The sequence below is a fragment of the Trachurus trachurus genome, assembly GCF_905171665.1.
Source record: "Trachurus trachurus genome assembly, chromosome: 3".
Classification (NCBI taxonomy): Eukaryota; Metazoa; Chordata; class Actinopteri; order Carangiformes; family Carangidae; genus Trachurus; species Trachurus trachurus.
The window spans coordinates 12437044-12461303 of NC_139893.1; the positions used below are offsets into that span (position 1 = coordinate 12437044).

Consider the following 24260-nt stretch of genomic DNA (forward strand, 5'->3'; position numbering starts at 1 on the left):
TTTACACTGAGTAATAAAGAGTAGTCTATAAATATACAAAAAATACATGTAAATTAAAATACAAATGTTTTAAATATTCATCTTATTTCGTGGTTACTAAAAATGAGTCTTTAAAGTGCAGCAGTGCAGTGTGCGTTCACTTTTCTTGTTTGACATTAGCTCTAAAGTGGTTATAAATCGCACGCACCTAATCTCAGCAGGCGTCGGCTCTGACGTCAGCGCGTACACGTCGAAGCGTCACGCCGCGCCGCCGTAGCCGTCCCCTGCCCTTCACATCCGTCCACATCCTACCAGGCTCGACTCCCAAGTGCAGCGCAGCAATGGCCCTGCTCAAGTCCAACAAGGTGATCTACTGTCTCGGGAACATCTCCCCGTCCCTGGGAGTGCTGTCCACCCGCCACAGGTAAACAAACACTCACCTAAACCTCCACACTTGGCGCACGTTTAAAACACAGCAGCTGTCTTGGGTCATTTAGCTGCGAGGCGCGAGCTACCACCACCACCACGTTAGCTCGACCGAGGGGGCGAGGAGCCGTTATTTTAAACGTGAACGTAAACGTTGCGTCAGTTTAAATGATTCGAATGGAAGCCTCGGTGCTCCACGGTCGCTTTAGCCACATTAGCAGGCTAGCTTCCCTCACACAGGGGTCAAACGTTTTCAACAGGGCCCGACTGTCCGCTGTGTTCATGTGGGGAAAGCGGTTTATGACCGTGTAGCCTCCCACTCGGGTCAACAGCACCTGCTGCTGCTCCACACACCGCCCGTGGAGGCTACTGACGCTGACCTTAGCGGACAAGCAGGGGATGATATCAAAGAAGTGTGCGCTAGTGATGAAAGTCACGTTGTGATGTGTCAGGAAGCACAAGTTCCGGTGCAGCGTTAAAGATGCGAGTAGGAGTAGAAACAGCAGCTCGGCTCGGTTTGGTTTGTTGCATACAGATAATACGTTTATATAAAATATATATGTGCGTTTTTGTTTATGGTTGTGGGTTGTCTTGCTCTGGGTTTCGCTTTAGGATTTACACGATCGCGCTGGCTTCAGTCTTCAGATCCCCACGCACAGTTTGAGCTTAGCGACTTGTCGTAGTTGGGGGGAGCCGTGCGATCTGATTGGCTGTCGTATTCCGCCTTCGATAGCTGATTGGCTGATTTTCTAGCGGTGCTGCTCAGACGGAGGCCGACCGGTGTCCTTTCTGGCCCCACTTGGAGGACAAAGTAGTTGTGGTCTCCCCGTTGCGCCTTTTATCTGCTGAAAACCTTTTATATGGAGCTCCTTTACACAGAACAGGTGTCACTGTCTGGACCTTTCCCCTTGTTCTGCCGTCGTGTCCACAGCACGGATGTTTTATTATGTCTATACTGAACATCCATGGTGCGCATGGCCAACGTCAGGTTTCGTTTTGCTCACGTATCACATTGCAGTCAGTCAGTGTGGGTGTGTTTCTTCACCAACACTTGACTCATCTCGTCTTCTCATGTTCAAGCTCACTGGCTCGATTCCCGAGAATACATCAATGACAATAGGCTTTTCCCCCCCTCCAGTCGCAGTGTTGTAAACCCAGCTATCCTACCAAATAAAGGCCTTTGGTCTATTGATCACTGATAAGTCACCAGTCGCTGTGATGTTTATGTAAATGCTGAAGTCCAGCTGTTCAAAGGTTCTGTGTGCAAGCATTGACCGCTTGAGCCCAAATGGTCCCTTTACGCTGCCCTTAGCATTTTTGTTGCTGTGATTCTCAATTAAAAAAAGCTACAAGATGCAGCTGCAACCTCTCCTGTTTGCACAGACACATCTATCTTATTGCCATATCTATCATACGTACCATGCATTCAATTGCATCCCCTTCATCATCCATATAAATAAGAACAGGTCTCAGATTATTGACCCCACTGTACCCCCACACCCAGATACAATTTTTTACTCTACTTGAGAAATGAAAAGGTGGAAATATTATCTAATCTCACTTAATAAAACATAGTAACGACCCCTGTATATGACATAATCACACAAAGGGAGTCGAAACTACACCCAAGGATCAGAGCTTAAGGATCAGATACCGATTGTAGTCAAGTTAGCAGCTGCAATGCTGAACTCATCTGTCAGCTGCAAATAGTGTGACCTGCATTTTCATGCAGCAAACATCTGTTTGGCAGTGAACTGTATTCACTACTAAATAGACAAGTGCAGTCTTTTTTTTTTTTTTTTAAGCGATCAACAGGGGGTTGGAGACTCTTACCCTTTGCAAAGCATTCAGTCCTAAATTTAGCTGCAAAGTTGTGGGTTTACAAAGTAGAAGAAACCTGAGATGATACACGAGGAGCCAGAGCAGTGAAGGTCGCAACACACAACAATCTACATGAATCAAGCAGATGTGTGACTTAACACATTTCATATATTTATGTAAAGCATAAAATGTTCCAGCCCCAAGTCAACTATATTATTAGCAACCCGTCCAGTAGCAGAGCAGGCAGCAATGCACAGATTTTATAGGCGTTTTATACACACACAAGTGGTATCGACTTGAGCTGTCCTCTGTTACTGAGCAGAGACTTTCATTTTAAATGGTTGTTGTTGCACAAATGGCACATAATATACATATATCCTCTGATTTAATCTTATGCTGCTTTACCTTTTAATGCACACCGGCACTCATCATGCACATGACTCAGATAGTGTTTGACTCATACCGAGAAAAACGCCACCTGAAACCTCTGTTGAGCAGGATTTTTTTTTCTTGGTCTGGTCCCTCCCATTTCCACCCACATCAAGTTTCATCTGCTTTAGAGGCTGTTTTTAGGTGTGATCCATTATTGTAGATCTATATATACCACAGAGAGTGAGTGTTGGGGAATAGATCAACTGTACAATTCAGAGTAGATTCTGATCCGGTGTTTGGGTTTGTTGATTTATTTATGAGCGTCTGTTGTTCTGTGATCCTGGTCAGGTTTGTTAAGTCGGGCCAGACACAGCAGCACAGTGTGTAGTACGACATTCAGCTGGAAAGAAACTATTTTTAAAACAATTCACATCTGAAAGTAGATTTCTTAATTTCTATCAACTATGACAGTGATGTACATAAAAAAAACCTGATGAGCTCTAATCCATTTACACCGTCTGTGACACTCGTGTACAAGATAAGCTGTGGACTGTCAGACTGAGGTCAAGAGGTCAAAGTGTGTGTGACCTACTTAACATTTGATATAGCTCATGTTTGCTGCCTTTAATCCTGATCTATTGACTCGTCTGCCTTTTTACCTTTTTGTGCAGCAGCTATCACCTAAAGTTTCTGTTTCCATTGTTCATTTATCATGTGTTTTGCATGTGATTTCTTTCTCTTTTTCATTAATTGGCAGAGAGCAGCATGTCAATAAAGTTAACAACTCGTAGGAGAGAAAGACGATCTGATAATCAGCAATAAAAAAAGTAGCAGTCCTGATAATGATTAATCAGAGGTATTATGTAATTACACTGTAAGCCTGAAGTAAAGAAAACAGACATGTCAAATATAAGTAGCATTTTCTTCTGTGATACGACACAGATAGACTTACAGTCTTCTCCAAACTCAGCAGGGAGCAGTGACTCAGAGTCAACGAGGGAGGGACTTTCTGAAACTGTGTTTTTTAGCCTCAGATTAACTGTGTTTCTTGTTGTTGTTGGACTCTGGACCGACTGGACGGATTACAATGTTTGTTTCATGAAACTTGTGTCCACTGAGCATGTGGTGCTCGTGAGATCTACGTCAGCGAGGTCTCGTCGTCGGGTCACATGAGGAAATAAGCTCAAGCATTAGGTCGCCAGCGTGTCACAGGAGCACGGCTAATACGGGCGCAACATTTGTGTGGCCGGGGGTCACTTAAGGTCATGAAAACTTAAGAAGCGTCATAGTTTTTATCAGTGCCGGACGGATGGACACACAAATAAACCCTTATCAATGAACTCCTCGTGCTCTGCAGTGTTTGTACTTCTGCTCATATCGTTGTTCACCTCCTCTCCCATCTCTCCTGCAGCTCATGGTGGGGCGGAGTGCAGATGGGTCCCCCCGATCCCATCCTGGGGGTGACCGAGGCCTTCAAGAGGGACAGCAACCCCAAGAAGATGAACCTGGGAGTCGGAGCCTACAGGGATGACCAGGGAAAACCCTTTGTCCTCAGCTGTGTCCGCAAGGTACAGCTGTCACCAAACCCTCCAGGAAGACTCTAGTGTTGTTTCATGTTTATTTATTTTATTTATTCATAATGGGACTCTGCATATATTCATGAACATACAAAAAATAATTAGTTGTAAATATGCCAGATTTACCTCGAGCTAATTTCCATCTGTAGTCCCATGGTCCATAAAATTACAGTAAGACAAAAACAAAACAGATGATAAGCATAGTACAAATACAATAGGTAACACAATGGTTGCATCAGTTGGAAAGAACAAAAAGTGGTGAAATGTTAAATGTCTCACACTTTAACACACTTCTGACACAATGCAATAAGTGTTTTTGTGTATTCTGACAGCACAGAGAGGTCATAAAGTTTAATCGTTTAATCGCTGCTCGGGGTCTCGGCATCTGCAGCTCTGTGAGCATCAGCATTTCTGAGCCGTTGAGTGTATGTTGGGGTTAAAACATGTGTCGATAATTAGGAGGGTTTCTTGTTTTGCCTAGTCACCATGAGAAGGGAGTATGCATTTATCTTGAGCCTTGGAAAATAAAATAAAAAACTAAATCACATATAATTGGAGATGGTTTTAGTGGTGTTTTATACCGTTTTTTAATTTCCACGCTGTGTTCTCAGGCGGAGGCTCTGATTTCAGCCAAGCAGCTGGATAAGGAGTACCTCCCCATCGGAGGTCTGGGGGACTTCAACAAGGCCTGCGCCCAGCTGGCTTTTGGTGCTGACAACGAGGTCCTGAAGAGCGGCAGAGTAAGTCTGGATGTTAATTACTCCTCCTAACTTAATGAAGGTCAAATCGTCGCTGACAGGTTTAACTCCAGCTCTCGTCTCTCCTCGACAGAACATCACGGTCCAAACCATCTCAGGAACTGGATCTCTGCGTATTGGAGCCAACTTTTTGGTGAGGTTCTGTCATATTGGTTTTTTTAAAGCACAAACCGACACTTGGGTCAGACGATCTCACCGGGTCTTTTTCCTTTTGTCAAACAGTCTCGTTTCCACGGAGGCCCACGTGACGTGTATCTGCCCAAACCCTCCTGGGGAAACCACACACCCATCTTCAGAGACGCCGGCATGCAGCTCAAAGCGTACCGGTACTACGACCCCTCCACCTGCGGCTTCGACTTCAAAGGAGCCGTGGAAGACATCTCTGTAAGACACTGACTGAGAGACTCACACAAAATGAAGATGATAAGAAACAATTTTAAACAACATTGCTTTCCAATAATCAGCCCCATAGTGTTTTTTTTGTTATATTATTTTGTAGAATTGTGCTTAGTTTTTGGTTAAGAATTGAGGTGTTCAACATTCAAGGGGTAGTTCAACATTTTGGCAAATTCGCCTATTGCCATAATCCCTATAGTTTTAGGAGTAGGTGGCTCATTACCTTTAATTGTGGGTGCAAGCTGTTTTGAGGGCAGACGTGAGCTCTGCACGGCGTGTGGTATTTCCACATTCTCCTCATCAAACTCATCAAATACACAATCCAACAACTCCAAAACGCTTTCATGGAAAAGTTGTGACCTGCACATTCACCACGCTATGAAATAATACTGTAACATTACGAGACAGAGTTGTTTTCAAGGCGAATATGTAACCGGAACTGCATCTCGTACACAACTGCTGGGCGGAGTGACTTAAAAAGCGAAAGTAGTTCTGAGTATTTGCTTCATGTGTCGTAATGTTACATAATTATACGTGATTATTTCATAGCGCGGTGAATGTGCAGGTCACAACTTGTCCACGAGAGCGTTTTGGAGTTGTTGGATTGTGTATTTACATAGAAATCCCATTAGCCTCCGTAGCGTAGCTCTGAGCAGCTCGTGGCTCTGCTCCACCGTTCTAAAAACAGCTTGCACCGACAATTAAAGGTAACGAACCTACTACTAAGACTATAGGGATTATGGCAATAGGTGAATTTGCCAAAATGTTGAAATATCCCTTTAAGGTCACATTTAGTGGCAAAGATGTGGGTATGTGGCATCAAGTTGATCATAATTGACCTTAAAAGAAGATACAGTTTGTGTAAAAAGTAGCTAGATCCAGTCAGCCATGTACTCTCTGTTGCTGTTGGTCATTGAACCAAAACCTCCTTCCTCTTCACAGAAAATCCCAGAGCAGAGTGTGATCCTGTTGCACGCTTGTGCCCACAACCCCACCGGTGTGGACCCCAGGCCCGAGCAGTGGAAGGAGATTGCTGCGATTGCGAAGGTGAGTTATGCATCATCATTGTCTAAAGAGTGCAGCGACAGATCTTTTTGATTTCGTGCTCGATGTGCACTCGCATTTTATCTCAAAATCAAAAGATCTTTCACAGTTCAAAAGCCGCAGTAACAAGACGATAAGCTCTGTACTTTTAATTGAACTGTTATCAGTTGAAAAAATATTAACTGGTTGTCGGTGTCTGCCCCTCCCTCCTTTTGTTCTCCACCGTGCCTCGTCACCTCACAGAAAAGGAACCTGCTGGTGTTCTTCGACATGGCCTATCAGGGCTTCGCCAGCGGAGACATCGACCGCGACGCCTGGGCCGTGCGCTACTTCATCGAGCAGGGCCACAACATCGTCCTGTCCCAGTCCTTCGCCAAGAACATGGGACTTTATGGTCAGTTATAAACCAACACATGCTCTTCCTAAATAAACAGTAATAAAGATTATCTGCAGATAACAGGCGTGTAAAATAGAGGAGCTGAATGAAAAAACCTTTTACTGACCGCTGGGTGAACTTTAGTTTGTGTTTTACCACCACCCAGTGGTAAAAGTATGATAGCAAAACATTTTCTAATCAAATAAACATTTCGATTTTTGCGGTGGTGTTTTAGTGAACTATTGACAAGTCAATAGATCAGGATTAAATCTGACATTTGAGATTTACATGTCAGGCCAGCACAAAATCTATTTTGGCCAACAGTTCAATGCGTAATCTTAAACCTAATTTAAAATAATCTTGCACTTTACTAATCAAAATTGATAATGTTGTAGTGGATGTTTTTAAGACGCAGCGGTCTGTCATTTTGTTGTTCTCTGATTTAAATTTGAGCTCGAAGCCTCAGCTCAGTCTTGCTTCAACTCTCTTGTGCTCTTATTTTCCGTCCGTCCTCATAATTGAACTTGATTTAAGTAGTTAAGTCACGACTCTGAGTAGATTAACAGACTTTACGTGAATCAGTGTGTTTAACCATTTGTGTGTGTGTGTGTGTGTGTGTGTGTGTGTGTGTGTGTGTGTGTGTGTGTGTTGATATCCACAGGCGAGCGTGTGGGAGGCTTCACCGTGGTGTGTAAGGACGCTGAAGAGGCAAAGAGAGTGGAGTCTCAGCTGAAAATCCTCATCAGGCCCATTTACTCCAACCCACCGATGAACGGCGCCAGAATTGCAACAACCATCCTCAACACACCTGAGCTGCGCTCCGTGTGGTATGTTTCTATAGATCCAATTCACACTAACTGTTTATTACCTTTATCTAAACGTGTAGTTTACGCTTCAGGTTCCAGTTTGCATCTTTCATTGGCACCAAACTGGTTAAGATCAAATTCAAACTGTATTTCTTAATGTTTCTGACCCTGTCATCATCTCACAGGCTGCAGGAGGTCCACGGCATGGCGGACCGCATCATTAAGATGAGGGAACAGCTGGTGGCCGGTCTGAAGAAGGAGGGCTCCTCTCACAACTGGCAGCACGTCATCGACCAGATCGGCATGTTCTGCTTCACAGGACTCAAACCCGAACAGGTACACACACACACACACACACACTTGGCTTTGACAGCTCACACCAGACAACTAATGACACTAATGGTTAAAATCTAAAACTGAATCAACTTAAGAAAGTGATGCCATGAAAAAATTCAATTCAATAAACCGGAAATTTCCTTGTAGAGAAAAACAGTTTCTGTTGGTTTTCTGGCAATTACTGCTCTGGCACCCGTCCCTGGTAAATGGCAAATTGTTCTTTTTGACCCAGATTCATTGAAATTAATAATTCATTATACAGACAGGATATTTTTTTAAATCAAAATATCCTGCAGAAAGTGAAAACCTTCCCCCACAACACATCTCTTGGAAATGATCTTTCAGACAAAGGTTTGAAAGCTGAATCGCGCACAGAGCCTGGCTCCCTGGATCGGCAGATTTGCTCAATGAATCTTTGTCACAAATGGAAACACTTCCTCTAATGAATCGAAAATCCATCTTTAATCCATCTGTTTTCTTTCCAAATACATTGTAAATTTGTTTGATCAAGATTTGAATATTGAATCATGTGTGCTCTTTTTATATTCTTATGCAGCACTATTAATCTGTGACATGTTTCCCAAAGAGTTTGTGATCCTTTGATGTCAGTGAAAAGCTTTTATTTTAAAAGGTTAGGTGCAGTCAAACGCTCTTTTCCTTTGAGTCAGTAAGTGAAGTGTCTGAATGTTTTTTTTTTTCCTTCAGTCAACGTCTCACAGTCGGGAGTCTATGCAAATGAAAACTTAGTCACTGAAGGTTTCACAAAGTGAAGTGATGGACTGAAATAATAATTGTCATATTTGTCTCATGACGCATTGATCAAAGCAAAAACTAAACTGCTGCTGGAGAATAAACGACTTTCTTCAGTTTGTATTTGCATCACATCTTCTGGAAACAGTCGACACGACTCTCAGATTATTTCCCACAAGCCCCGAGAACTGCAGCCGTGAAGTCGCTCTCAGACCTCGCTAATGAACACCGACAGACAGTAAACATCCTGTGTCCGACTAAAATCACTGAAAGAGCTATTTTTCAACAGCGTAACACACGACTGACGCTTTCATATCATAAAACACAGGAGGTGACAAACTTTCAGTTCACTTTGGATTATCAATCATCTCTATTGGACAGATCTATCAGTGCTGTGTCAGTCGACAACGTATTACTAGACAGACTGGAAAGGTGGGTTGGCACTTTGCGGTAAACCACTAAACAGGTTTAAATCCTATTTGAGGGACAAGATCTAACTTGTGTCAGTGATGACTCTACACAATAATGTGACCATACAAAAATCACAGGGGGGTTTCCTAAAGCTCCATTCTCGGGCTTCTTCTGTTCCTGGGCTCTCAGATTGTTGAAAAATGATCATTTCTTATCATAATTATGCAGAACAATAAAACCTTAAAGCAATACTAAAGAACTTTCAGTTTTGGTTGAGTTTGGCGGCGCCAGTGGACCAAAGCGGTAGTGTTTTGCCTGAAGGAAGACTCCATTTCCCATGAACACTAGCGTGAAGCCCTGTAAATATCCTGCATTAAAATTAACAGAAGACATCAAAACTAAGTTTCTGTTTCCAGTGGATCATTTCAAAGTGAAAACACAAACATAATCGATTGCTAAAGTGCCGTTTTGCCTGTTCCCTCCTTGTTGTGACTCGCAAAAGTGAAGTGAAAGTAAGTGAGAGCAGGGTTCCTACCATGCTCCTCAAAGCTGCTTAGTGCCAGAGAAAGAGATACAGACCCCCTCAGACCATGACAGAGGTGTCATTCAACTTGTTGTAAGTCGATGTATCATCACAAAAGTTATGAAAATATTTCATGAAGGTTGAAAAGTTCCTTAGTGCTGGTTTAAAGCCTTGTTTGTGCTGCAGTCTGAACTGTTACAGTCTGTTTTACTCGTCTGTAACAACACAGATACAGATAAGAGATAAAACGAGAGCAAATCTCTGTGGAGAGGTTTGTTGAAACGTGGGTTTGTTGTGTGTTCAGGCGGGTTCGGGTCGGCTTCTGTGCTACACTTTGTGTCTTCTTAACTGTTGTGAAGCATGCGCACATGCATTGTCCAGTTTAACTCAGATTAAGGCGTATATGTAGACGGGTTTCTTGTGTACAAACAATACTAGGTGCGCACGCAACCAGGGGGCAAAAGACTGCTTCGGAGTGCACTGATATCAATGTAGATGCCGTACTGTTTGTAGGGCTGCAGCTGATATACCCCGACGAGGGGCGGATAGCAATTTGAACACATTAGCTAGCATTAGCATGTTACCATCACAACGCCACCTGCCATGTGTGTAACTGCCTGTGTGTGCGAGGAGAGAGAGAGAGAGAGAGAGAGAGAGAGAGAGGTCGCGGCCGCCGCAGACTCGTTTATTAATGGTAAATGCTGGATGCGCTGGTTGAGGTTAGTTTCATTTTTATCAGACCCATAGCTATAATATTCCCAGTGACGAATGGATTTCAGATATGTCCAAATGGCCAGCTATCATGGCCCGACAGCTATCAGTTATCTCATAGAGAAGCCCAGTGTGTACACAAACAACAATTTGCATGCATATATCTGTATGTGCAAAACTTTTTAATTTTTTAAAATTTATATTTTTTTGTTTTATGACACTGGTGCTGCACAGACTCTCGCTGCCTTTAGGACCTTGGGGACCCCAATCCGCCCTTTCAATGGCCTGGAGCCATAATCTTCTTCTTTTTTGGCAAACGGATGAGATCCCCTCGGTTTATTAAACAATTTCCATCCATCCTTTTGCCGGTTTGTGCAGTTAACAGCACAACAACTCCTTGTCCTTTTCGTTTTCTGCTTGACTCTGCTGGTAAACAATGAGAAATGTCCCGCTCTCTGCCCCCTGGCTGCGCGCGCACATCTGCAATGACGTTGCACAGAAATCGTCTATACATTCAGGAACAAATCGATTTCCAAACTTATTATCTGGGTGTCTTAGTCCGGTATTAGTCGGACTAACGCGCTTACATTCACTTCAGTTGTCCAGTTGTAGTCGGTTATGTCAATAATTAGTTTTTTCTAGCTTTCATGTAAACGTACCGTGTAGCAACACAGTTAAAACGAGAGCAAATATCAGTGGGAATGTTTGTTGACACGTGGGTTTGTTTTGTGTCTGTGTGTTTTCCTGCAGGTCGAGCGCTTGACAAAGGATTTTTCCGTGTACATGACTAAGGACGGCAGAATTTCCATGGCGGGCGTGACCTCTGGAAACGTGGGCTACCTGGCGCAGGGCATCCACGCGGTCACCAAGTAGAGAGGATCCTGCTGGGAGAGCTACGAAGTCAAAAGCAGCAGTGTCGATGAGGAGCTTTATGTGTCACTTATTCTCTCTGTCTGCTCCATTCCACCGTTAGAGAAGAGCTCAGTGTTTAGTTAGACATTTTCTTGATTGGATTTCATCATGAGTTCAACCTTGTCCCAGTTTGAGCGGTTGCTGCTGTGTTCTCATTTCTTTTCTAAACATTTCACCGATTGGGCTCCCCTTGCGAAATTATAATAGACATGATTTCTCCCTCTTCTGACTGAGCTGATGCTTCATTTCTGCTTATTTATTCTGTGAAATCATACGTTGGTGTCCTCATAGATGTGCGCTGTTTATCTGCTGTGGACCCACTCACTCACCACAAAACATTGAAGTACTAACACAGGGGTAATGTTTCGGCTGTACGTTAGTTGCCTGCGGGAAAAAAATGTGAGCTCTTATTTCTTCCTTCTTAATTTTAAAAGTTAAGTTGTAGCACTTTATAAACTGTAAGGCACTGTTTGTTTCAAGACGAGGCTGGAAATGGCTGTCTTTATCATCGGACTTTACTTTATTAACAGGTATTTGTCAACAATCGGTTAATCAGTTCATTATCAGGTTAATCTATGGCTGTTCATCTGAACTAATCAATCATCTGGTAATCCAGTCTCACCGACTCTGTCTGTCACCTTTCTCCCCTGTATTCAGTACTTTTCCAGTAGTACTTTTTTTTTTTTTTCTTTCCAGTCGCAGGGCAGCAGTTTCTCAGCCAGTCCCTCTACCAAACAAGCACACAAGCCAAAAGACTTAAACTACAGAGTACAAAGAAGCGATCAATATCAAATACACCTTCAATGAATTACACTTTTTCCATTCATATTTCACCTGAGCCCTGCTTTGTTTTTAATTTCCATCATAAAGACTTTGTATATTTTCTTGTACAAATGTCTCTGTTTGGTCGATAAGTGGGAACCCGGTTGTGGCGGACACTGGACGACTCATGGAAAACAAACAAACACATGCATTCGCTGCTCATTCACTCAGACATCATGTTTCAGTGTGTGAGTCCGTTCATCATTATGACTGTAAGACACAGATGGCATTTAGAAATGTGGGGTTTGACTCCAGTCGACTCAAACTTTCAGAAACTTCTGGCACTTCGCCTCCATGTTTTTGCATTCTGTCAAGTAACAATGGATCACTGGTCATGTACCTTATTGAACAAACAATAAATTATTATAGAGGAATGATCTACTCTAATGTGTTCGTGTGTATTGTTTTTGTCATCACTGATCTCATCACTTTGTTTCTGTATTTTTGCTTAATATTCTGATTGATGCATTATACAGTCAGAAGATATATTGTTCATTGCTTGCACTCAACTAAGAGTGTGTCTGGATTACCACACTAAAAATTCCTCTGCGCATCAATACTGAGCTGTGAGCCCTTATTATTTGACACATGGCCGGTCTCACAGTGCTAATCATTTCAGTTTATCTTGGCACATTCCTCCATGAAGCTGCAATCTACCACGTTATGATTTACACACAGTGAATCTGAGGCTTCGGGGATCCCGTGGAAAGTTCCACTATAATTTGGAGCAGTACGAGGAGTTTGTGTTTACCGCATTTTACTAATTACATCAATTACTAAAACATCACATGAGACTTCACTTAGAAAATAAACAGCGGCATGTACAAAGTTGTTTCCTTAAGTGCTGCACGTATGCTGAAATTTGAGGCACTTGTACAGTTAGAAGAAGATTTTTATATGCAAAACATGTGACAAGTCGTATAGCACATGATGCTTGATTATAAATCAAACAATGGTAGGTTATACAAAATAAAACTGTAATGATCACCTGATTAATAGAAACTGAATGGCCACCTGTTCTCGTAATCATTTAAATTTTTCACACAAACCCATTTTGGCTCCAGTTTTTCAGTTGTGAAGATTTGCTGCATTTCTTTTATAGTTACTTTGCTTTTTTTTGCTTTTTTTAAAATCATTTTTCAGGTTAGAACAGTTGGTTAGACAAAAAAAGTCTCACTATTTTCTGAATTTTACGTATTTTACAAACCTAAACACCAGATTAATTGAGAAAACACTCAATAAATAATAAAAAATATTAATTAAATACTAAATTAAAAAAAACAACCTACTCAATGATGCATAATTTAGATATTTTGAAGAAGTAGTTTCTTCTCAGAGCTCCTGAACACAGAGAAACTACAATACCCACAATTCCAAGCGGAAGCGAAGCCACGCCCAGTTCTTCGGTCACGTGACGCGGTGTCACATGTTTCTCGGCTTTCTACAAGCTGCCAAAACACAGAGGGCTCAGTCATCCTGTGTTGGCTGACAGGACAAACACTGACAGGTATCGTATCTAATTTTCTTGTCTTTTATTCTGCGATTCTTCACTTAAAAGCGACGACGTTACTCTGAGTTTAACCGACAAATACATTTTTAATCACCGGGGCCCAGTGGTTTTATGTGTTTTAACGGCTGTTACCGTTTCGCTAACAGGCTATTTATTGTAGCACAGCAGAGAAACAAAAGGGTCAACTGAACTGGTGTTATTGTTTGGTGAATGAAAAGAGAAGCGACAGATAGGTTAATCTTATCAGAAGCTCGCTTAATTAACTATTGTTTAAAGACATGGGTGTTGATTAATGTTGTTATTGCCCCCTCTCATCATCATGATACCGGTAACGTTAGCTTTACCTCTCTCTACAGTAGCCTACAGACACACACTGTGATCTAATGCTGCTGTGTTTCAGGTAGAGATTTAATAATGTTTGTGTAAAAATATGGTGCACATCTTGTATTTATCTGTGCAGCTTGACAAGTATAAAACATTTAAGGTTGATGTGTAAAACCTGTGTCTTTTGCTGGTCTCTCAGCTCAGATGTGTGACTGGTCAGGCTGTTACTGTATATTTAAGATCAGAGTCAGGCTCAAAACTAATTTTCTTCTAGACAGCATGCTGGAGAAGTGGATGTACTGTATGTAATGTATTTTTTTGCAAAATGGAAACAATTCAAGAACTAAAAAGAATCAAAACTTTATTTTAAGGAAACACAGATGATCAAAACCCCCAGAGACAACTTCTTACATGTTGACAGAGGGGCCAGTTTTGCAGGTTTTTTCCTTTTATGCCAGGCAGCCATAAACTAATTAGCCTGCTGTTGCACAATAGAGAGGGATATTTGGCTGTAACATGGCAAAAACCATAATAGTCTCACATTAAATCAGTCACCTATTTGAAGTCATCGGCACTTTCAAGAAAATAATCTGGGTTTTCCAATGATTACTTCTTTCAAGATTACAGTAATTTACAAAGTATGTTGGTATGACAATGCAGTATTTGGCTTTTCCCAGTGCAAGTATCAATAAATTCAACCAATATTTCATTACAGATCAGTCCCTGAATGGCTCCACCATCTCACTGACCCTGCTGACGACCCTGCTTCTCCTCAACATCGTGGATCTAACAACACCGGACGTAAAGTTTCAACTGCACTCGAGTGATTTCTCGTCCCTTTGGATCCAGACACTTGGAGATTTAATTTCCTGGGTTTACGTGAGGCTTCACAGGCCGAGTCACAGCCGGAGGACACATGGCGATTAACGCCGATGTGGAGGACTGGGGTGGCGTTGGCAGTAATGACTCTGGGGAACGGGCGTGGCTCCTGCAGAGCCCCAGCGTGGACTCGGTGCAGCACCTGGACGCAGACAGGAGGCGGAGCGGCGGGGTGTCGTCTCTGGGAGCGGTCTTCATCGTGGTCAACGCAGCTCTGGGAGCAGGTCTGCTCAACTTCCCCGCAGCCTTCAACATGGCAGGAGGAATAACAGCAGGAGTGATGCTGCAGATGGTGAGGACATCCCAGTGAAAACACCTCGCTATACCGGTTCTTCCAGGGCTGAGAGCCTTTAATTCAGGGGGATAAATTGGGCTGCAGCCGACTTTCATGTTCAGATGAGTTGATCCCTGTTTTGAATAAAACTGGTTTGGTCTGTAAAACCAGATATTAGTGGGGGTGGTTTGGTTTCTTAAAATGACTCTGTAAGTCTGCCCACCAGGAAAAAAAACACAATTTGACTGAGAGATGGAAATAACTCTGGGCATTAAGGTCCTTGAAATCTGAAATGTTCGTGACTGATTAAGCAACAATCGAAGTTCAAAAACAAATTCTTGGTTGTTATTCATCAAGAGTTTTGAATCATATTGGTCAGATTTAGTGGCAACATATCAAACAGACCTGATTTTATCAGACTGAGGTTTATATGTTGCCAAACTCTGATTGGTGCACAGAAAAAGCTGAGGTCTTATTTCTACTTCTCGGTGTGTATAGACATAATTTAACTTGGTGCTTTTCTCTTTTTTTGTGTTTCAGTTTATGCTGATCTTCATAATCAGTGGACTGGTGATTCTGGGCTACTGCTCCCAGGTTTGTGTCACTTCAGGACTGTTGCACTCTGACTCCTTCATCTCTTACTGTTTGACTTTGTTTCTGCTTTTCTCTCACTTCAGTATTTATCCGTCATGAGTAGTAGCAGATTCCTCATGCAACACCTTTTTTGTTCTCTTCCCTATTCCTGATCAAATGTTCACATGCATTGCACAAACTAGGACTTTCACTTCCTGAACAGCTCAGTCTTCTGCTTACATGCTAAAACACATACAATACATACAACATAATAGAATAGATTTTACACTTTATTCACATTGTACTTTACAGATGATATTCATTAGAGACAGTAACAGTATCAACTTTTGAATACAAAAATCACATTTGTGTTATAAAACAATAACTTTCTCTTAAACTGCCAGAAAGACAAGACAGATTCATCTATACTGTATAGCACCATTAAGACACAAGGCAAAAGAAACTGAAGTGCTTTATAGAAGTGACCAAGTGTGTGCTCTAATGTAGGATCAGGAACTAATGTTGCCGACCAGATAGATAGATAGATAGATAGATAGATAGATAGATAGATAGATAGATAGATAGATAGATAGATAGATAGATAGATAAATGCTTTACTTATCCTAAAGTAAATTCACGTATGAACCATGTCCGAGCCCTGGACGCCTCAGTTCACTCCGGCCTGTCCTGTCTGACGTCCTCAGGTCAGTAACGAGAGCACCTACCAGGAGGTCGTACGAGCCACTTGTGGGAAGGTCACGGGGGTAATCTGTGAAGTCGCCATCGCTATCTACACCTTTGGCACCTGCATTGCTTTCTTTATTGTCATCGGGGACCAGCTGGATCGCTGTGAGTGCAGCCGGTTGTTATTACTTACAGCACTTTTTCCATCTGTATTTCAGTGGACTTACTGCTTTTGTGTGTTGGTGGTGCTGAGTGTTAAAATGACACAGGACAGTGGCGTTATTGAAGAGTGCAAAGAGCGTCGAGGATGACACCACTCAGCTTTTTTCTGCTCAGTAAACGTTTCCCCTCATGTGATTCACTCCTACACTTCTGTGTAGGAGACGCTGACGCTGTAGAAATGTTACTCTCTGCTGCCAGTTTCTGCAAGTTGACGTGACCTCTCACCTCGTTTTTTTTTTTTGACTTTTTGAACTGAATGAATGGAGCGGCTGTGATTCATTCATTAACTACTTTACTAAATCTCTGCCATGTGTGCAGCAGTTTGGAGCTAATTCCCACTGTGGCAACTCTGTAGGATTTCTCCTGCTGCCTCCTCCTCCTCCTCCTCTGTCCATCTCATACATACATGGTTGTAATTCCTGTTTTTCATCGCGGTTTTTCTTTTTTTTTGCAGTGATAGCAGCTGTGGCTCATGACACAGACAGCACCGGTGGCTTCTGGTACACTGACCGCAAATTTACCATCGTTGTCACAGCTGTCTTGGTTATTCTTCCACTGTCCATCCCCAAAGAGATTGGCTTTCAGAAATATGCCAGGTACGGAGATTTGTCGTGTCGTCTGCTTTTTCTCACCGAAGGTTGCTCTCTCACTTTCCAAGGTGATCACGTGTCGGTTTTGTCTCTCTTCGTTGCAGTGCGCTGAGTGTGATGGGAACCTGGTACGTTACCATCGTTGTCATTGTGAAGTACATCTGGCCAGATAAAGACATGATCCCGAGCTACGGTCCCACCAGGTGAGGAGGCCTACACACACTCATCGGGACACTGCAGCTAAAAAAAGCTTTTCTGAAACGTCTTACTTGTTGTTTCAGAATCAGAATCAGAACTGTTTTATTGCCAAGAGCAGTAAAGGTCAGTTTACAGCACGAGGAACTTGTCTTGGTGTCAGATGCAAACATGAAAGTACCAAAAAATAGAATAGAATAAGAATTTAGAGAATTAAACATTTTAATAAAATAAAATAGAAGGAATTAAAATATTCTATTGCAAAAGATACGCATATACTATATACAAAAAGGAAATATGCATACCGTATACGATAAATACACATATACTATATAAAATAATAGAATAAAGGTATATACAAATACTACTAGATAAGTTATTGTGCAAAATGTTGTAGTGCAGAGTGACTGTCCATAGGTTTAGGGTTATTTAGGGGGAGCTGGGCCATTGTTCAATAGGCTGACTGCAGAGGGGAAGAAACTGTTCTTGTGGCGTGAGGTCCTCGTCTTTTGTGCCGTGTCTTCTGATTCATTTGAGCAGAAACACCTTCATCCTCGTCCTCTTCCTTTTGCTTGAGTCGCTAAGTCATTGTGTTTGTTACAGCTCGGCTTCCTGGACTGCAGTGTTCAATGCAATGCCCACCATATGCTTTGGATTCCAGGTATGGATGATGATGATGATTTGCATTTCTTACAGTATAATATGGATGGTTTTCATTTATTTCATTTTGCCTCATCTTATTTGTCCTGATGTCTCTTGTCAGTGCCACGTCAGCTGTGTGCCAGTGTTCAACAGCATGAGCAAGAAAGAGATCAAACCGTGGGGCCTCGTGGTCACTCTCAGCATGATCATCTGCCTCTTCGTTTACACAGGAACAGGTACTGTCCCCGAGTGCTCAGTGTTTACTCACTAAATAATGTCATATACTGTAATACCTATTTCAAAAAATCTACTTTTCTTAACAGGCTGCAGATCCTGTCTTCACTGTATCACAGAATCCAAATTATGTACAACAACGTTCGTTTTTTAGTTTCAGTTTGAATCTGGGCAAAGACAGCGTGGACAGCGTTTTCCTCCTTTTTATATGACGAAACAACTGTTAAAATTGTTTGTTGGGCCTTGTGGTTCTTTTCATTATGTTTCTGAGCAGAATATGGGCTTCACCAATCATGACCATTTATATTTGCTGCGTTTGTTTTTTGGGGCCCTTGCTTACCACACTTATAGCAAAAGATCAATACTGCAGGTCAGATGGTCCTTGAAACGCTTGTCTCTTGTGTTCGACCAGGTGTCTGTGGCTTCCTGACGTTCGGCTCCAACGTCAGTCAGGACGTGTTGATGTCGTATCCCTCTGACGACATCCCCGTGGCCATCGCGAGAGCTTTTATCATCGTCTGCGTGGTCACATCCTACCCCATCTTGCACTTCTGTGGCAGGTGAGAAGCACTGAAAACTGAAAACTGAAAAAGTGCTGCTGGAGCTTGACTTCCACTTCTTGAAGCCAGAGGAGCTGGTATTTATATTCACACATCCGTCCATCGGCCGTATCGCTGATGCGTGCAGGGTCGCAGGAGGCTGGAGCCGATCCCAGCTGACGTCGGCCGAGGGCGGAGTTCACCCTGGACGGCCGCCAGTGTATCACAGGGCCGGCGTAGAGTCACCAATTTAATCAACTTAAATGCACATTTTTGGACTGTGGGAGGAATTATATTAATATTTAAGAGTTAAAAAAACAGCAAACTAATCATAGATGGACTGATAGTTTATATAAAACTAATGACAATCCTCCTACTCTTTGTGATGAGACAGTTTTACTAATTGAACATTTCTGCTACTTATACAGTGATACTGATCTAATCTGAGATAAATACTGGCTGATGAATGAGCCATAATTTATTGCTCCAGTTCTTTCTTTAATCACGACTTGGTGATGCATCGACCTGAGATATTAAGACATTATAAGCATAGATAGAGACCTGAGGAATTACAATGTTTAAACTTCTTGCAGAGAAGAAAATGTGTATTTACAGGTTTATCTCACCTCACACATGAAATAATCATCCTCTTCACTATATTTACAGAGAAATTAAAAGGATAGAAAAAAGCACTGGTTTGGTTTCAGGCCGTTTAGTTTAGTTTTCAGTTTCTGCATTAGGGAGATAAAAAACAAGAGTTCTGCGTTTCCCTCGTGAGCGATACAGACGAGTTTCCATATTTAACGATGCAGTTTATGGAGAGTTTCTTCACCGCGCTCTGGTGTGATCATATCATGTGTCTTTCCAGGGCCGTTATAGAGGGACTTTGGCTGCGTTTCCAAGGCGAGCAGGTGGAGGTGTGTGTGCGTCGTGAACAGAGGAGGAGGATCCTGCAGACCCTGGTGTGGTTCGTCGTCACCCTCGTCCTCGCTCTCTTCATCCCAGACATCGGTCGGGTGATCTCTCTGATCGGAGGATTGGCAGCTTGTTTTATCTTTGTCTTCCCAGGTACAGTAACACGTCCCTCCACTGTGGAAACCAGTTCAGATTTCCTGACGAGTCCGTTTAAAAGTGTCTCATTATGATGTTTTTCCTAAACTTAACAGGTTTGTGTTTGATGCAAGCCAAACTATCGGAGACAGACAGCCGAACGGCCAGGTGAGACTCTGCTTCTGCTTGCACTTTGTCAACTTTGATGATCAAAATATTTTTTAAACATTTCCTAAATTGGGAATCTATTTTATCATCCAAACATGGAAAAAAAGATGAAGAACTGTCACTTTTTTTTTTAATTAATTGGATTTTGGACTTTTTTTCTGTGTTTTTATGATTTTTTTTTCTATAAACTAAATCTTCTATTAAAAAAAACACATTACAAACTATTAACAGTAGCCAAAGAAGTTACATATCTTAATGTAATCTTTACAAAAGATATACCAAGCCCAGGACCTACCTGAAAAAAATAATTGCATACAAATAAGTGTACTGTTGGAGGTGTCATAGCACTTATATAAACATAATGCACATAAAAGCGCTCAGTCCAATACAATCTACAGTAATGCAGCAACGACCACTTTGAGAGAAAGCATAAAAAAAAAAAAAAAGGACATATACTTTCACAAATTAAAGCATCTGAAATTTTGAACAAAATTTCATAAAATAAAATTCAGTCATTCGGATGTTGGCCTTTTATATTTTATGCTTTCCTTCTGGTTTTATTGCAGCTTTTTAGTCTGAAACTAAATCAATGCATTATGACTGAATACTCTGTGATTATGCAGCGCTGGGTGTTATTTATCTTTATCTGAATGGGGGGGTTGAGCCCTTTCACATCCGTCATCTTAGTGACACTCATTTCCTCCGTCCTTTTCTTTCACAGCTGGCATGGATTGGTAGTCTTAGGCATCGTCATGGTTACGCTGGGAGCTTTCATCTTTGGCGTCACCACAACCAACTCCATCTACCAAGACGTCAACAGCTAAGAGGAACGTTTTTTCCCCCCGAGCATGCCGTGTCCTCGTTATCGAAGACGAGGAGTGGGGGGAGAGTTTAGTCGTGTGCTGCTATTCTGAACTACTGGATCATATGGAGACGCATCTCATGACACTCATTTAAAAAAAAACAAAAAAATCAGGACCACTGTGGCGTGTCGCCTCCCTGCTCCGGTCTGGGTTAAAGCCCCTCCGCCTTTTGCCCAGTCAGGGAGCAGTCGAAGACACCGCACGCCAACGCCGAGTGACTTCAGACACTTTGCCTTTTTATTTTCTGTAAACTTTAAAGTGCATGTTTTATGTTTTTATGACGGTTTTAACTTGCAGTGAAAATAGTTTGACAGTGTCGTCAACCCACGGGGCCACAGAGAGCCCTTCCCCCATCCTCCCTCCCCCCGGTCACCTGGCCCTGGTTGGGTGACGCATCCCTGTCCTGTTTACAAGAGCTGACGGACTTTGTATAGAAAGGTCTTAAAATCAAATTGATTTTTTCTTTTATATATATATATATAATGAAATTGTACCAATTTGTGTATTTTTAACTTGCATGTCGTAAGTAAATGTTTCTTATCATTGAATCGACATGTTGTGGTTCCCAGGTCTAATTCAGGTCGCTAATTATTAAGTCTCTTGTCTCTTTTCCTACGGCAAATTGAACTGGGTGACAGGTTTGCGCAGGATTGTTTATGAGGGTTGTGTATTTAACTGCGGGCAGTCGGGACTCTAAATGACTCAGAAATGTGAGGTTTTGGACTATTAGCCAAGGTGAACTACATTTTTAGATGGACTGAGGAAACCATTTCAGTTATTTTATTTTGTTTTGTGGGCAACATACAGTTCAGAAATACTGTGTCTGTGTTTTTTTAGTTTAAACCATGTGTGCTAAGACAGAAGTACATGAAGTACAAAGCTATGATAATGTGCTGTACGCCTGCAGACCCTTTGTTTTTTTTTACTTTTATGTGCAAAACGATGACGTGTCAAATAGGCTGAAAACCTGGACAATGTACAGTACCTCCTCCCCTTGTGCTGCGCAGCACGGCAGCACCTCCACCTTCAGGACGAGGACTCAGTGTTGATCCCTACAGAAGAGGACGGTTTGAAGACGAGACTGTCTCTGTGAATGTAGACAGGAGACTGGAGTATCCTACACACAACAAGTCTGTTTGCACTTTGCTTCTGTCAGAGTGTGATGTGTGGGGGGAAAAAAGCCAAGAACTTGAACTATGAGCGTGAGGTTTGATTTTACTTGAATCAGCTGACACCACTGCAGGAACTCAAGAATGATCATTTGTAAATCATTTTTGGTTATTTCTTTGGTGGCTAAAACCAAAGTGTGAATTTTCTTTCTTTCTGTTTTTTTTTTTTTTTATGCCCCAGCATCAAAACCCAAATGTTCAACACTAAAGATGTATATGACCCAAAGTACAGTATATTTAAATGCTTTAAAATGATCAAATCTAACACGTATTTAATCCTGGTTTTGCATTTATTTAGTTGGTGTTATGATCAATAATCAAAGTGAGATTCACGACTGACAGCTTTTTGATTTTATTGTTCATCCAGGTTTTTAATCAAACTCTGCAATAAGGTGCTTTACTTTGAATAAAAAGGGACATAAGTGGTAAAAGGGATATTTTTTGAAAAGCAATTACATTGTATTGGTCACACAAGACTTTTATACAATATTTTACTTTAGTTAGAATATTAATTAACCCTATGTGGGACCAGTCCAAAAAACTAAAAAGCTGATTGTTTTTACTTTATTTACATTTTTTCTTTTTGCAATCATTTTTGGAATACAAATTTGTTTTCAGTCATTTGTGCCAGTTTTTTTTTTTTTTTTTTACTCTTTTGGTGCTGCAGATGAGTGGATGTCAGCTGCATTTCGATTTCTGTCAGTGATGTACTGTTGCTGCTGGCCGAGAAGATGTAGCCTGCACCTTTTTGTCAAGGCATTTGTTAATCACAAATCATTTGTCTTTGTTGTCGCACAGAGAACGATGACACAAAAATAATGTTCACTGGCAGGTTTTTGAAGCAACCTGCCCCATGATATGATACTCCAATAAATTAACTACAATCGGTGTCTGAATAAATGTGACAATCTGTGTCAGTGGCAGTTCAGCAGAGCATTTAATTAAGATAAATGACAAGTGAAGCAGCAGTTTATAACAAAGACAGTTTGAACATTGTTCTGAATTTACTGACAGTCACTTTATATCATTTACATTCACTGAAAATATTTATCCGACAGAGTACAATGTTTTATATGTGGTTGAGGATTTTCTGTTTTGCTTTCTGTTGTCACAACACAGTGAAACGATGATGTAAAACACACTTCTTTTTTTTTTAGAGCAGGTTTTCACATCTACATTGTGTCAACAGTGAAGGAAGTGCAACCCTTTTGCATATACCCATTTCCTCCATGTTAGGACAGTGGACGAGCAAAAAGGTCAAACCAAATGTCCTTAAATGATCAAATCAGTCAGTTAATCTCAATCCAAAATTAATAAACGTGTTTAATAAAGACTGAAGGCACAAAAAGCTATTAAACATGAATCTGTTCAGTTGGTTTTGATCCTTGTAACATCCTCAAATCTCAAAGTTGGCACTCGACTCCAATGGGAAAAGTGTATTTGTCTAAAACTTCAACAAACAGCACTGCAAAAACAACAGCAATCATAAGAATAAGAAACAGTCCTTTTCCCTCTAAATTCATCTTCCCTGAGAAAAGCGTATCATCGAACAAGTGGTCAGTGCAGGTGGCAAGAAAGTTAAGTGAATACCTGAGTTTGTCTTTTGGCTTGATATTCATCCAAGTTTCAATTTTGAACTCAATCTGCAGGTTGGGAAAAAGCGTGTGAACCTCTCGGCTAATGACGTCAACTGGAGTCAGAGGTGATCAGGAGTCCGATCAAAGAAACCAGACGGGGAGTGTGGGTTAGGGCCGCTTTTGTAAAAAGTAAAAATATTTTTAGTTTTATATTCATAGGAGACATCTGTTGTCGTGAACCCTGCTCCACAAAGAGATCTGAAGAATTGTTGATTTGCATAAAGGTGAAAGGGTTGCAGAGTCTCTTCAAAGAGTTTACATTTTCATCAGGCCACAGTCAGACAAACCGTGTGTATGGATGGAGATGATTTAGTGCAGTGATGACTCAGGCTCAGTGAGGTGATAAAGAACCTCAGAGAAACAACTAAAGGCCTAAAGGAGTCATTAGTGCTGCGTAAAAGCTCAGTTCATCAGTCTCACACACCAAAAATAATGGTGAGTGATGAAACCGGGGCTGGAAACAGGGTTGAAAAAAAAGGAGCTGCATACAAACATGAAAGTATCTCTTCCCAGAGGTCACGGTTAAAACTTTGCTACCTCCGGGCCTGGACGGGCTCAGACCTTAATCCAGTAGAGATGCTGTGAAATGATGAAACATCCTAAAAACTCCTGAGATCCTGAGACTAGACAATATAATACATGAGACTGGTCCAAACCTCTTCCTGAACAATGTGCAGGGCTGATGAG

At 41.7% G+C, this 24260-nt stretch overlaps 2 protein-coding genes across 2 annotated transcripts; both read left to right on the forward strand.

The window, feature by feature from the left end:
* Positions 1-241: 241 nt before the first annotated feature.
* On the forward strand, positions 242-12402 carry LOC311008250 (aspartate aminotransferase, mitochondrial). The gene is made up of 10 exons (XM_084001748.1): positions 242-403; positions 4010-4166; positions 4787-4915; positions 5007-5066; positions 5156-5317; positions 6272-6376; positions 6617-6767; positions 7411-7576; positions 7741-7891; positions 11037-12402. Exons 1-10 carry the CDS (start codon positions 321-323, stop codon positions 11157-11159), a joined length of 1287 nt encoding a protein of 428 aa, XP_083857874.1. The 5' UTR covers positions 242-320; the 3' UTR covers positions 11160-12402.
* Positions 12403-13466: 1064 nt separating this feature from the next.
* On the forward strand, positions 13467-22702 carry slc38a7 (solute carrier family 38 member 7). Its single transcript, XM_084000345.1, has 12 exons — positions 13467-13527; positions 14570-15025; positions 15548-15601; positions 16285-16429; positions 16941-17082; positions 17181-17279; positions 17875-17932; positions 18035-18149; positions 18560-18707; positions 19555-19754; positions 19853-19904; positions 20626-22702. The coding sequence occupies exons 2-12, from the start codon at positions 14771-14773 to the stop codon at positions 20726-20728; spliced, it is 1371 nt and encodes a 456-aa protein (XP_083856471.1). The 5' UTR covers positions 13467-13527; positions 14570-14770; the 3' UTR covers positions 20729-22702.
* The last annotated feature ends 1558 nt before the right edge of the window (positions 22703-24260 follow it).

Bases quoted from the DNA above. Each gene is read 5' to 3' on its own strand.
- LOC311008250 (XM_084001748.1), top strand. From the start codon at position 321: ATGGCCCTGCTCAAGTCCAACAAGGTGATCTACTGTCTCGGGAACATC. The intron at 4,167-4,786 runs GTACAGCTGTCA...CTGTGTTCTCAG, and splicing joins TCCTCAGCTGTGTCCGCAAG to GCGGAGGCTCTGATTTCAGC. The intron at 7,577-7,740 runs GTATGTTTCTAT...ATCATCTCACAG, and splicing joins CCTGAGCTGCGCTCCGTGTG to GCTGCAGGAGGTCCACGGCA.
- slc38a7 (XM_084000345.1), top strand. From the start codon at position 14,771: ATGGCGATTAACGCCGATGTGGAGGACTGGGGTGGCGTTGGCAGTAAT. The intron at 15,602-16,284 runs GTTTGTGTCACT...TGACGTCCTCAG, and splicing joins TTCTGGGCTACTGCTCCCAG to GTCAGTAACGAGAGCACCTA. The intron at 19,755-19,852 runs GTACAGTAACAC...TAAACTTAACAG, and splicing joins TTTTATCTTTGTCTTCCCAG to GTTTGTGTTTGATGCAAGCC.